The sequence below is a fragment of the Copadichromis virginalis genome, linkage group LG5 (genome assembly GCF_057382275.1).
Source record: "Copadichromis virginalis isolate Kocher_CV1m ecotype Utaka linkage group LG5, C_Virginalis_male_GT1.1, whole genome shotgun sequence".
NCBI lineage: Eukaryota > Metazoa > Chordata > Actinopteri > Cichliformes > Cichlidae > Copadichromis > Copadichromis virginalis.
Window position 1 is genome coordinate 36331042 of NC_140622.1, and position 15655 is coordinate 36346696.

General features: G+C 38.4%; 1 protein-coding gene across 1 annotated transcript in view; it reads right to left on the reverse strand.

Annotated features, from left to right (window-relative positions):
- The window catches only part of cdh22 (cadherin 22), a 97614-nt gene extending 81970 nt beyond the window's left edge, over positions 1-15644 (reverse strand). The window contains exon 1 of the mRNA XM_085457605.1: positions 14852-15644. Coding sequence (XP_085313731.1) covers positions 14852-15085 — 234 coding nt within the window. The 5' untranslated portion in view covers positions 15086-15644. The remainder of the gene's footprint in view (positions 1-14851) is intronic.
- Between the last annotated feature and the right edge of the window lie 11 nt (positions 15645-15655).

The window sequence follows — 15655 nt, forward strand, 5'->3', positions numbered from 1 at the left end:
AGCCGAAATACCTTCACACTACGGAACTTCTATGGCTCTTCCGTTCGACAATCTCTCCGGCATTGGAACCGTCATCTGTTTTCTCTTCGGTCACGCTCGGTTGATTTTTCTAGTCGGCACACTCATTTCCTCCATTACGCGCTGGCTCCATTACCCAGGGCAGCTGTGGCTACAACCGTAGCTTGCCTCCACCAGTGTATGAATGTGAGAGTGAATGAATAGTGGCATTGTAAAGCGCTTTGGGTGCCTTGAAAAGCGCTATATAAATCCAATCCATTATTATTATTATTATTATTACCCCCCACTGCCTGCTTCCCAAACAAACACACGTGCGGCTTGGCACTTGTGCTGTATGTAACAAGTCACGCGCCGTGACGCTGCGGCTGTGATTGGTTCGGCTCTGCGCTACTTAGTTTGGATTGGCTGACCTTTTTTTTAAAAAAAATTTTTATTTTAAGAGGACAAGAGCGGCGAAGTCTATCGCGATAGCTTAATTTCTCTATCGAGTAAAAGTTATATCGCGATACATATCGTTATCGTTCTATCGCCCAGCTCTACCTCAAGCTACTTTATATTGTAAGGAAAAGACCGTGCAATAATCAGACATCTCTATAAACTAGCATTTGGGGACAGTGAGAAGAAAAAACAAAATTTTAACAGAAAGAAACCTCCATCAAAACCATGCTCAGGGAGGGACAGCCATCTGCCATGACCAGTTGGGGTGAGGGGAGGATGACAGGACAAAAGACATACTGTGGAAGAGAGCAAAAAATTAATAATAACTAATGATTAAATTAATGATTGGTGCATAAACATGAGTGAATGAAAAAACTTGAGCAAAGAAGACACTCATCATCGGAAGCTCCCATAACTAAGTGGGGACTCAGGATCACCTGATACAGCCATAACAATATGGTTTTTCAAAAAGGAATTAAGCTAATCTTAAAAGTAGAAAAGGTTACTCTCTCCTGAATCCAACCTGGGAGCTCGTTCCACAAAAGAGAGGCGCCTCTAAGCTAAACACTCTCCCATTCTACTGGAAGAATGGAACCACAAGTAAGCCTGCAGTGTAGAGCAAAGTGCTCTATTGGGGCAATATGAGGTCTTCAAGACATGATCGGTCTGATTATTCAATTAATCAGGAAATTTACAGCCGTCAAAAGTGGGATTGGAGTTTTTTTTTTTATTAATAACACTTTGTTCATGTCAAAATATTAGGTTCCTTTAAAAAATGTAAAAGAAGGATTATTGGTCATTACACAATGACCAAATTTCCAAAGTAAATATAATGTAGGGATATAAACTACAATACCAATTATCTGAACCCTTTCTATAAACTTACTAAAAAATATATCATCCTATCACTGCAGCTAAACAGTATTAATTTGGTTTCTGGCTTTATGCTAAACTTGATGCTAGCAAGAGTCAGCCATGCTTTAGGATTTACAGTGCAGGCCTGTGGGTTGACTAAGAGGACAGTGAGGTTGTTGATGTCTTGTCAGACTCACCTTTAGGTCATAACAAAGTGTCTAGCTGTCACTATAGGCTAACCTACTGAAGGGGATGACATATGACTCACATGCAGTGACTGAAAGTTTCCTTCACATTTAGTCAGCTATTTTAAGTTTTTATGAGGTTGGAGGGGCATCTGGTGTACAAATCTACCAGATCAAACATGTGAAACTGGGGACTTCCGGATGGTGGGGAAGCTGGTTGCAGCATAATCTTTCAGCTCCCGGGCGGTTACCCCTTGAAAACTGACATATTATAACACAACTAAGAATATTCATAGTAGTATGCCAGGGGGTAACAAGAGAAAGACAAGAGGAATTCGGCAAGAAAGTGCGGAGGAAGGAGTTTTTTCACCGAAAGAAGTTGACGGTGCTAGCAAGCTATAGCTACTCGGAGCTATGGAGGCAATTGAAGCTAGCATTCTTGCTGAGCTTAAAAAAGTCCAGGATAATTTAAAAAGTGAAATAGCGGAAAAAACTGGACTTGTGAAAACAGAAATGTCGGAGTTTAGGAAAGAAGTGGGGCAACGGTTCAACGAAATTGTCACGGACATGAAAGAGGTAAGAAGCAGGATCGAGGAGGTCGAACAGAGAGTAACCGAGGTTGAGGAGGTCACAGTCGACCTTAAAGATGGGCTCGGCCATACTCTCCAGTTACAAGAAGACCTCCAGACACGTCTGTCCGACCTGGAAGCCCGGTCTCGCAGGAATAACATACGTGTTCACGGGATACCAGAGGGTGAAGAAGGGGACAACATGCTCGAATTCATGGAAAATTTTATAAAGAATGAACTGTCCCTCCCCGACATCAATCTGGGCATACAGCGGTGCCACCGCTCACTCGGCCCCAAGCCACCTCCGGGCTCCAACCCCAGGTCCGTCGTGATTCATTTTTTGGAATACAACACCAAGGACTTGGTTCTCCGGTCTGCGTGGACCAAAAAAGAAATACTGCTGAAGGGCAGACGTGTGTATTTCGACCAAGACTATCCTAGTGACATTTTAGCGAAACGCATAGCATACAACACGATCAGGAGGATTTTAAAAGAGAAGGGGCTCCGCTTCCAAACACTGTATCCGTCGAGACTGCGTGTGTTTTATGAAAACGGGCCCGTGATTTACAACAACGCGCAAGACGCAGCCGACGACCTGGAGAAGAGGAAGTTGATGGGAAAGCGCAAGCGGAGCGCCGCGGCGGACCCGGGAGGAACGGATGAAATAATAATAATAATAATAATGGATTGCATTTATATAGCGCTTTTCGGACCCCTCAAAGCGCTTTACAATTCCACTATTCATTCACTCTCACATTCATACACTAGTGGAGGCAAGCTACAGTTGTAGCCACAGCTGCCCTGGGGCAGACAGACAGAGGCGAGGCTGCCATATTGCGCCATCGGCCCCTCTGGCCATCACCAGTAGGCGGTAGGTGAAGTGTCTTGCCCAAGGACACAATGACCGAGACTGTCCGAGCCGGGGCTCGAAACAGCAACCTTCCAATTACAAGACAAACACCTAACTCTTGAGCCACAATCGCCCTGAAATACATCCAGGAAAAGCTCCAGAGATTCAAGTGCATGGATAGTAAAACCTAAAAAAAAATTTTCCGCACTTAAGACTGCAGTTTTCCTGTGTAAAATAAGAGTGATAGGTTTGACCGCAGTTTGGGATGCTAACAGCTTTCTCCAAGAGCGCTGCTATGATGAGCGGAGCTCACCAAGCAGCACTACGAGGGGCTCTCTGGGACTTTAGGGACTCTCCTCTTTGTTTTGAAGTTGGACGTACACTTCATAATTGGAAGTCATATATGTTATTTGTTCAGGTACGTTGTTCCTTTGTTCTGTAGACCCCCTTTTCTTTTCAGAGCACAGAGCACAGATTTACAGGTATTGTGTATTTTCCTTTTGCTGATGGAGATCAGACAACAATATAAGGTAATTACAGTTAATGTTAATGGTTTACATAACCCCATTAAAAGAAACAAAGCTCTTGCTAAAATGAAGCGAGAAAAACAAGATATAATTTACTGGCAAGAAACACATCTTTTTGCCATCGAGCACAAAAAATTGTGTAAAATGGGGTTTAAAAATGTGTATTATTCCTTGCATATAAAAAAACATTCTAGAGGAGTGGCCATCTTATTGTGTGACAAAGTACATTTCCAACTTTCCTCACAAATCAGAGATAAGGAGGGGCGTTATATACTGGTTAAAGGGTACATAGATCACAAGGAAGTTACATTGTTTAACGTGTACAGACCACCAGGGACTGATAAACATGTAATCAGGACCCTTTCGGAATTAATTGCAACAGAAACATCAGGCATATTAATATGCGGTGGAGATTGGAATATTCACTTGAATCCGTTTCTGGACACGTCCAGCAAAACTAAATTGTTACAACCAGAAGCAGTATATGTTAAAAGAATGCTTAAGGAATTGGGGTTGGTTGACGTGTGGAGGGATGCACACTCACTGGAAAAGAAATATACTTTTTTTTTACATTCCCACCATATGTATTCAAGACTGGACTATTTTTTTTATGTCACACTTTGATAAGCATAGAATTATAAATTGTGATATAAGGGTGAGAGATATTTCGGACCATGCAGGGGTGTACCTGACACTCCATTTGGATTCAGATCGCAAAGAGACTTTATGGAGGCTTAATACTAGTCTACTAAATGATGTAGAATTTGAAAAGTTTGTAAAATAAGAATTTAAGGAATACATGGACTACAATAACAATGGTGATGTTTCTCCTAGTATTTTATGGGATGCAGCGAAGGCAGTTCTTAGAGGGAAGCTAATTTTGTGGACCTCATACAAAAAAAGGAAAAACAGAAGTATCTAAAAGACCTTACTACTGAAACACCTAGAATCAGAACATATGAAAAGTAACAATGATGACACGTTATCACAAATTAAAGAAATACAACAGATATTAAATAGGTTATATGATGACCAAATAGAAAAAAGGGCTAAATTCATTAAGCAGAATTATTATGAAAATGGTCCCAAATCTAAGAGACTCCTTGCTTGGAGGATACGGAAACAGCAGGCTGACAGATTTATTCAGAAAATTAAAAACCCAGCAAATGATAAGATATGTCATGACATGAAAAGCATAAAAGAATCTTTTCTGACCTATTATACCCGACTGTACGCAGAACCACACAGGATAGATGTGCCCTCTGTTAATGTATTTCTTTCTTCACTTGATTTACCGTCGATAGGAACAGAACAAAATAAAAGATTAACACAAACAATAACTGCGGAGGAGATTAACAAGGCCATTTCAAAATTGAAAGGTAATAAGATGGCCGGTGAGGATGGCTACCCGGCAGAGTGGTATAAACATTTCAGAGATCTAGTAACCCCTCTGCTGAGGGATTGCTTTAACCATGTGCTTACAGGGGGTGAGATACCACCATCCTGGAAACGAGCAGTTATTTCAGCAATTCCCAAACCGGGTAAAAATAGAACGGAATGTGGTTCCTATAGACCCGTATCAGTCTTGAATATCGACTGTAGGATATTTGCAACAATATTAGCTAAACAGTTGGAATTTATAACTTCAGAACTAATGGATACAGATCAAACAGGTTTTGTTCGAAATAGGCAAACTCATGATAATGTGAGGCGGGCTCTCCATCTAATAAATAAAATGAAAAATATCGAATCAGTAGCTGTTAGTCTTGATGCTGAAAAGGCGTTTGACTCTGTGTGCTGGAATTATCTTTATTTGGCCTTAGAGAGATTCGGTTTTAACAGCCAAATCATCAGATGCTTACAGTCTCTATATAACTCACCCACTGCCAGGATTAAAATTAATGGTGATTTAACAGATACACTACAACTAGAAAGAGGCTGCCGTCATGGATGCCATCTCAGTGCCACTATCTTTGCGCTATTCATTGAGCCCCTGGCGCAAGCTATCAGGGAATCTAAAGACATTAGAGGTGTACTAATTAACAATATAATGTATAAAGATGGTCTGTATGCTGACGATGTTCTCATAACGCTAACTAACCCGGAAATCAGTCTGCCTAATCTTTTTTCATTATTGAAAAAATTTGGCATATATTCCGGATATAAATTAAATTTACAGAAAACTCAGATTCTCTTATATAATTACCGCCCATCACAAGACATTCAAAAGATAGCCAAGTTTAACTGGAGTAACACCTCTATAAAATATCTAGGAATCCATATACCCACGGATCTATCCGACCTCTACGAATGCAATTATGTCCCACTGACATCAGAAATTAAGGCAGACCTACAGCGCTGGTATTTATTGCCAATGAATATGCATAATCGGATAGATATAATAAAAATGAATCTTTTGCCAAAGCTTCTCTATTTGTTCAAGGCGCTGCCTATACACCTACCCTCCAAGCAATTTAACGATTGGAATAGGATGATCTCTAATTTTATTTGGGCCAAACAAAAACCAAGAATAAAATTTCAGACGTTACAACTGCAAATGGACAAAGGTGGACTCGCTCTGCCGTGTCTTGAGGACTATTATAGGGCTGCACAGTTACAAGTGATGATTGGGTGGTGTGATCTAATGTGTAAGGCTAAATGGAAGGAGATATATCAATCCTACTGTGAGACCCCACTTCAATCACTGCTTGGAGATCAACCACTCATTAAAAGACATATAGATGCAGACCTGCTCCCGGCACTAAAGAAAGTGCCCATAGAAATATGGCATAGGATACTCAAATATGAGAAAACTAAAAAAAGTGCCCGGACGTTACGATGGCCTGCTTATGATTCGGATTTTGCACCTGCAAACATGGATAAGAGATTTATACAGTGGTCACATAAGGGTATAACAGGCTACTGGAAGATTACAGATAAAAATGTACTAAAAGACTACCAGCAACTCCAGAGAAGTTCTTACTTGGAAAGACAGGATTTCTTTAGATACCTCCAGCTGAGGCACCATTACGATTATATATATATATATATATATATATCTATATTAGGGGTGCAATGATATTCGTATCGATATTGAACCGTTCGATACAGTGCTTTCGGTTCGGTACGCATATGTATCGAACAATACAAAATTTTTTATTTATTTTATCAACTTTCCTTCTGACGATGCTGTCTGTGTTGAGCGCTCAGTGAATCTGCGTTCAACTACTCCGCCTAGGCTCGACAGTGCCCCCCCCCCCCATTTTTGCACATGTCAAGGAGCGTGTCAGGCTACATTTCACTGTGTCTTATACTTGTATAACTATGCATGTGACAAATAAAGAACCTTGAACCTTGAAACATAAAATTCCTAGAAGAGGAGGACACGGGCTTGGTTAAAATCTTCCTTGACTCTTGTAAGGGGAATGCACCAAAGAAACAGATATCCAGATTATACAAATGTTTACACACATGTAGGAATAATGACACAACGTATATCAAAGCTAGATGGGAAAAAGAGGCTGAAATAATAATACATGACGACAACTGGTTCAATATATGTAAGGCTGTGCGTTTTTTTGTCACGCCTAATGCTAAGAGTAAACAAAGTAAATACCCCGACAAGACTCAGTGTTGGAGGAACTGTGGAGGTGTATCTGCAGGACATTTTCATATTTTTTGGGAATGTGCTAAGATTGTCCCCTATTGGCTAGTAGTGATCAAAGAAGTCAATACCATGATGGGCTTGAACTTGGCCCCTGATTTCACTGTGTTTTATCTATGTGATTTGCCACAAGGACTGAGGAATTCAGACAAATATCTTTTATTGATATTATTGGCTGGTGCAAAGAAAGCCATAACTTGCAAATGGCTAAACGCTGATCCACCGTCATTCTTGGACTGGATAGGCATTATCAAGGAAATTTACACAATGGAGAGACTGACTTTTTCACTAAGACTGGCTGCCGATAAATTTGAGAAATACTGGAAAAAATGGGACCTTTACTTAAATGGAAAAATATTATAATTTCTGGTACCATGTTTCATTGCTGTAATTCACCTATTTAATCTGATTGTACCACAAAGGGATATGTCTTTTTTTTGTTTGCTAGCCTGTGCTAGCCTGCTCTGTGCTTGTTGGGGGTCTGAATGTTTTGTAAAAAATATACAGGACTGTCAATAAAAATAATGTGTAAAAAAAAAAACTACACGCTGTGGCGACCCCTTTTATTTCTTCTTCTTTTGGTCGGCCCCTTTAAGAGTCACAGCAGATCATCTGCTTCAATCTCCTATCCCTAACATCTTCATTTGTCAAGCCAACCTTTTGCATGTCCTCCTTCACTACATCCATAAATCTTCTGTGTGGTCTTCTTCTTTTCTTTCTGAGTGACAGCTGTGTACTCAAGATCCTTTGTCTACTATCCCTCCCCCATACCTCCAAACCATCTCAGCCTTGTTTCTCTAATTTCATCTCCAAAATGGTCAACCTATAGCTGTTCCTGGCTGTAGCTCAGGAGGTAGAGCACATCATCTAAGAATAGGAAGGTTAAAGGTCTGGCTGTACCAGTCTGCATGCCAAATATCCTTGGGGAAGATACTAACCCTAATCTCTCTGATGCATCCATCGAAGTATAAATGTATGTGAATGTTCGATAGAAAGCACTTCAGCATAGAAAAAAGTGTTTGTATGAGTGGGTGAATGTGGCATATTAAAATGTGCCTTGAGTGCTCGAGGAGAGTAGAAAAGCGCTATATAAGAATCAGTCAATTTACCATTTCCTCTGATATATACGTTCCTAATCTTGTCTCTCCTGGTCACTCCCAATGAAAATCGTCAGCTCTTCCAACTACAACTTGGTCTTCTGTCTTTTTGTCAGTGTCACTGTCTCCAAACCATATTTTAAGTAGCAAAATAGAATAGAATAGAATAGAATAGAATAGAATAGACATGGAGTAGCATTTTCATTACAGTGAAGATAGAAAAATGTGAGCTGCACTGAAGCTTTAGTTTATTGAAGATTTCAAAGACGAAGCAAATTGTCTTATATTTAAGTCTGTGTAATCTGGACTAGGCATGCCACATTTCACTACAGCTTGTAAAGCTTCTGATCTTAAAAGCTTCAAAGTGTTAAGAAGGTGACAAGGTATCAGAGACAGTCTAGGTGGGGATAGCTATGGGGAAGGAAGGATACATACCAAGGACAGAACCTGCGATGAGAATGGATAGAAAATAGTAGCACAGTGGACTAGGAAAAAGGAAGAAAAAAGTCGCAGAAAGAAGTTAAAATGTAAAAGTGATGTTCTGAATTACAGTTACGGAGGCAAACCTGCAGAAGCTTAGACAGAAACAGAGAATGAATATCTAGACATCAAAGAGAAAACATTGTCATAATGTGTTAATATAATTTAGGACCTTTCGATCAATGTTCACGTTTTGGATGGAGAAGACAGATGGTTTGAAAGAGATGTGAAAGAAGCCATCTTTGTCCATTGTGAATGACCATCTATGAACAGAAGGGGTGGCTAACAACACCAACTGTCTACCACCTATAATCTAGTTTTGAGATCCCTTCCCAGGCGCCTTAACGCCAACTTACTTCTTGCATGATTTGATCTCAATAGTCACATGCTAGAGTATGGCAAGGTTTTACCCGAAACCTCTCCTGATAATGACCCACACCCTTTTTCACACCTTAGCTCATGTGATGTGGCACATGGTCAATAGTGCGTCAACGGTCCTTTTAAGGGGCAACTCCCATAGGGCTTAAATACCTGGGACTCTCCACCAATTGCTCTTAGAAGTGAAGAAGCTTCTTGGATGAGAGGTGAAACATCTTCTAGAAACTTAAGGAAGTCCAGACATTTTTCTTTTCAAGTGCCTTAGATTACCGTGACCTGGATGACTGAGAACCTACACAGACAATTTAGGACCTTATTTAAAAATAAATAAATAAACCAGATAAGTGACATAAACCTGGTATGTATATATGCATGTGTCCAAGAGAAAGGTTACAGCAAAAGAGAAGAAATATAATCAGCTGTCTCTCCAATGACTTTCTTATCTTATAGATGGATTTCAAAGACCATTGAGTTGTAATCTCTCTAAATGCAAGCTAAGGCAGTGGTAAAGCAGACACTAGTGAGGGGATTGTTCAGTAGTAAAAGAAAATCATCTAATTAAATAAAATAAACAAATAAATGAATTAAAATGATTTTTTGTTATCGTTCAAGAATGTTTTGATAACACTTAAAGCTTAAACAAACTCACTTAAAAAACTCAGTGTTTTATTCAAACACATTTCTGATTATTACAAAATATCAGAAAACAGATAAATCAAAAAAAAGCAAAAGCCTCTTTTGCTTTTTACCATTTAAATGGATTTTACTTTATGTCCAACAAACCTGCTGCAACCAAAATCAGACACAGAATTTGATACACCATAAATCAAATTAATAATTTTCAGAAAGACAAATGATGTATGAGAAAAATATTTATTTTAAAAAAGCCAATTTGTTTAATTGGGGTTAAGAATTAAAACGGGATAAGAAGCACCTTGAAGTGTGACATGGACTGTAACAACCACTTTATCACTTTTGCTGAGACAGTATGCAAAAACTCATCTCAGATATAGACCCAAAGTTCAGAGAAAATTGAAAAGACATAAAGACAACACTGAAACTGTACACGTTACTATAGTGAGCATAGAATGTGTGCACACGCTGCAGAAATTGTCCACCTCGTACACATTCACCCTCACAATGGATTTACTTCTGACAGCATTTGTCAATATAGAAGAGAAAAAAACTACCAAGAAAAACCCAGAGTAGATGAAGAATGTATCATTTCCCCTGTCAACTTCCTTTAACAACAGCCATTTAGGATTACCTGTGCTCTACAGCAATTCTCTTTCCCCAAGTTCCCTTCCTTTTATCACCGCACAGAGCTTTGAAAAAGAGCTAGGAAAATGCATGCGTTTTAGATCATTAAAGTACACAACTGGTATTTATCTAAATACACAGATAAAATCTTCCAGATCAACTGCATGTAAGTGACCATCTTACTAGAAAAGTGACTTCACTGGCAGTAACCACAGTGTGGAAAAAAAAGCAAATTTGTCAACTTTGCTGTGTCGGGGCAAAGCAAGATGCACAATTATACAATGCAGAGGGCCAATGCTTGGCTCTAATCCTTCATAGCTTAAATTATAGTTTCGATACCAAAAATCCAGCCAGGGTACTTTGTGTTTGAGCATGTATTAACACCCAGACAATCACATCCACACTTACGCACGCCATAAATAGCACTGGCCGCTGCCCTTGTGACATGAAATGCAATAACTTGATAATTTTATTAATAAAATCATCTCTTTTCTCCCTCCTGCTGCATCATTCCCTCAAGCTCTTCCCTTAAGCTCCTTTATATCAGCTCACTGTCTTCCCTGGCACCCTGTCCTTTTAATGAATCACCAGTCAGTGTATGAAGGCTCTTGTTTTCCAGTCTCCCTTTGAAGCCTTCCTCTCGCTTCCTTCCTTTTCTCATATGTCACTCAGCTTTATTCTGTCTCTTGCTCTACCAGCAGACAGACAGTGCTGCCTGTTGCATTGTTTGGATTGCATTGGTTTTGCCAGCAGGAATTCATCACATTCACAATTGCAGAAAAATACTGATCAAAGGATAATTATTCTGTAAGACCAGGCTCTGGTACAAAGAACATCTCCATTCATTTGTAAGAAAAGAGAGATCAATATATGCAGATGCAATATTAGCTGGTCAATTGCCATGTCTAACTGATTAGAAACAAGGGGATTTCATGATTGATGCATCACCGTGTCTCATTCTGTCTGCTTTAATGTTCTGTCTTTTCATATCACGTCCTACGTAAAGCAATCGAATCATACGCGGTGTCCACTCTCATCAAGTCACTGAGGATCATATGAGCAACAGCTGATGAATGGGATGTGAATGAGACGAAATGGAAAAAAAAGTGAAAATATTAATAAATGCACACTTGCTACTGACATGATAACAAACTGATTTCATTTGACATATACCCATTAACTATGATTACATTACAAAATGTCATTCACTGATCACATTTCTGGTGTGAAGACATTGTCCTCAACATCAAAAGGAAGGGCATTGCTGAGGCTGTCATCACTAAGTACAGAGGCTTTGTTAACAAACACCAAAGACAGAAAAAAACACAGAATTTTTATGGCTTCATTTATGATTTAACAAATTGGCTAACAATGTATTAAGGAGTATTAAAGAACAATATTAAACTGTCTTTAAAGTTGTCTTTAACTACACTGTACTTGCAAAGCATTTATTGTTAGTTATTTTTGGTATAGTTGCTCATTACAATTAAATATATAAAAGATTTTTTAATATACTTTTTTGCATAACGTGAGAATTTGTACATGTTGTAGGCAAACTGTAGCAGACAGGCTAGTGTTTGACAAGTGAGTGTCTTTGTGCTTTTTCCCAAGGTGATCAGACAGTACTAGCCCCAGAGCAGGAACTTTTTAGTGAACAGAAAATAAGACAAAAACATCAGATTTAGATGTCTTGAAGACAGGTGGGTAAGATAGTTCCTTGCTTTTTTTTGCTTTTTTTTTTTTTTTTTTTTAGTTTAATAAGGACTTTAGTCAGCTTTAAAAAAGTGATACAAATTAGTAATTCAGTATCAACTAAATCATTTGTAATTGTTTTGACTTATAACTAAGTAAGTGTAATTGAGTAATCTATGACTTTTTTTCCATTCACTTGGTACACTGTGAGGAAAAGAAAAATATTGTAGTTCGAGACCTTCTGAGCAAAATTGGCTTTGAAGACTAATCTCTGAAAGCTTTTTATGTGGAGCATGAGATCGAAGTACTCAATTTTATGCCAGTGGGCTACGGTTTTCAGAGAGACTGGCTCAAGAACTGAAAGAAGTCTGGAAGCCACAGTGACTCTTACATTGCACAGGAGCCAAAAAGCTCCTGACAGCTCAAAGTATTCATGTTCTTTAAAAATGGTGCCTTCCTTTCAGTAGCATGAGTCATGTGGGAGGTATATGCCTACCTTAAGTCAACATTAAAGAAAATATTTCCTACATTATATTGGAAAATCCATACACGTCTGTCCAGCACTTTTGTTTTGAATAGCCACAGTGTTTGCGTTACAGAAAAGCTGAAATTATTGTTTAGAGTTTGTTCAGAGGTAGTTCTTAGCAGCAAACCACTTGGATTTAATTTCTTGCTCCTCATTCAAAATGTCAGGGTCTTGATCTCAAGAACTCGGTAATTTTATGCAGGTTAAAAAGAAGACAAGTAAATGCAACTACAATGAAATGGCTGTTGATTGGAAGCAAGGTTTTAGTGCTAGTGTCGGTTTAGTAATTCAGTGGCTTCAAGTGATGCATTTTGGCAACAATTCTGGCCACTTTGCATCTTTGTCTTACAAAGCAAATGCCAAAGAGCAGAGGGAAGCATTTGTGGTTACTGATTAGAAGAGGTGCATAATTAGACCGTTCAAAAATGCTTTTAATGTAGTTGAGCTTTGACTTTGACCAAATCACACTTTTATCCTGAACTAAAATCATTTTCTCTTTTATGTAAATTGAATAAATATGCAGATTTTTATCAGGAGTTGACAGTTAATGCAAACACATAGATGCCTAAACAGTATATTTAGTTTAAATCTACAAATGTCATTTGTGTGTACTTTTTTCTGTATGTACAATTGTGTGTAAAGGTTCGGGCAGGATAGGGATGCTTGCAGGAACTGTCAGCTGATTTCCGAGCCCAATGAGAATGCTTCTCTTGAATTCTTATGGTAACACTCAACGATCATGGTCTACTTAAAGTAACTGAGTAAGGATCTGACAGTGATTCCAGCTACTGCCTTTCTGATGGCTGTGTGAGCTGAAGGGGTTACATTTGATTATTTTGTTTTCACAAATATTACAGCAAAATAGTCTACAGTATACTCTAGATTGAACATGTATTATTCTATAAAATATGTATACCTTTTAACGGCTTTAGTAGAGTATAGTATTTTAAAGGAGATATGCTGGTGTCACATAAATTATCATGTAAAATAACGTAGGTGAGTAACTATGTGTTAAGCTCCTCAAACAGCAAATTCATATATAAGTGCATGTCTGCCCTTGAAAGCCTGTTTGTTTTGCTGTATATCTATGTTTGGCCACTTTATTTACCCTGTTTCACAAGGACAACAAAAGCATTTGGTTATAGGAACTGATCTGAATTGCTCATTAAAAAGTCTTATGTGATTGAGAGAGGTTCTTAGAAATAATGCTTTCATCCTGATAACATAAGGCATCTGGAGTATTTTAACAACAAATTGGGAAGTGTATACTGCAAAGGAAGTTGGCAAGTATTTTTTTTTTTGTCTTGATAAAATCTTGAAACCTTACTTAGAGAAACAGGTGTCAGAGGTTATCGACTTTCTTTGTTAAGTCAGACTTTCGGCATCACTTTCTATGCACACTCACAAAAGGGGGGATTTGATGCCTCATTTGACTCTTCTTCAGCACTAAAAGTTTGTCACCAACTCCAGACACTCGTAACATTATCATAAGAATTGGTGATAAAGTTCACTAAAGAGTATAAAAAGGATAACAGTAAAATGCAGCACTGGTGATCCAAAGATAAGAGAATATTCTTGCAGAAGATGTTTAATTTTTTCCTAACATATCAGCTGCTGCATGTTCATCTCTATAGTTTAAATATTTAAATTATTTAAATGTTAATCAGTGTGTTCAGGTCTGACATTCTCTCACAGCCTAATAAAGGAGATAAGAAGATCAGTTTAGTTTGGGAAAAGTTCAATACATAATACATTTTATTTGTTCTTAGAAATAGAACTTATCTGTTTTTTAATGTTTCTGAGTTCTATTAGCTGCAATTCCAGCGAGACAGTAGTTTAGGCCCTTTACAAAGTTTCTTACTGCTGTAACTTTACAGCTGTAACTTTCATTCAGTTAGGTATGGTTGCATATGTAATGCATCTTCCTTAAGCAGATAATCTATATTAGAATTACAGCTTATTTTAAATTAAAAAGAAACCATGACAATTTTGTGCTCGCTTGAATAGGTTGCATATAGCATATGTTACCATGGTGATTTAGCTAGGTAAAATGAGAGCTACCTTTATGAAACTCTGACTTTAACCTCAACATAGCTTGCCAACATATTAATCTCCCTCCACAGTACATCACTAAAGCTTTCCTGAACATTATCCAGAGTATTATACTTTATTTTACCTGAAATGTTTTACCCATATCTTAACTGCATGCTGAGACATTCTTTTCTTTTTCTTTTCACTACCAACAGTTCAAGGAATTGACACCTGTTCACAAGGTTTTTCATATATTTATGTAATGAGTCATAATGTCTTACCTTTCCTACATATAGAGGCTCTGTTCCTGTATACTCCTCCACGACAAAGAACTGGTTCCACACCCATCCTCTCTTTACACGTTCAAGTGATGAGGGTCCTTGCTCTTGGTCTCTTTCTCCTGAAGTTGTTGTGCCACTAGTCCTTGAGGCTTCACACCAGGTAAAAATATTGCAGCTAAGTAGAGTTAGTGCTGCCAGTAGTGTCCAAACTCCTGATGTCCATGAAGGAGCCATTTTGATTTAAAAAAAAAAAGAAAAACAATCCTTCCTGTGTCTACATGTAATTTAAAAGATTCATGCAAACAAGAGAAGGTTTTCTGTTGTAGTTTTATCTGAAATAAAACTCCAAAAGGACACGCTTAAAGGTCTTTGTGAAAGAGCTTGAAAGTTAATCCATGGGATCAGAAATCAATCTGAAGTTATCTGCCAAACACAGGGCAGGTCAGAGAGCATATAGGAGTTGTACCACCTGCAGAGTAACTGTTTGCACTGTGACATTGTCAGTAATTCTGATTCTTCGTAGTGTTTACTCCAACTTATAGGGTCTTTTTTATTGTTTGTTTTTCTTAATATGTTGTTTATGTGACCGAAAGTAGCTGGACAAATTGACTTTGGAAAATGTTATTCAAGGTTTTTGAAAGCAAGAAAAACAGGCTTTGCTAGACAGGCTCACTGATCATTGAAGGAATTAGGGGGGCCAAGCATAGAATGACATTGAAAAGCATGCCTATGAAGACTGAGAGTGATAGCTTCCATCCATTTTTGACTTCGTATCGATTACTGCTCGCAGTGCTTCCATTTCAC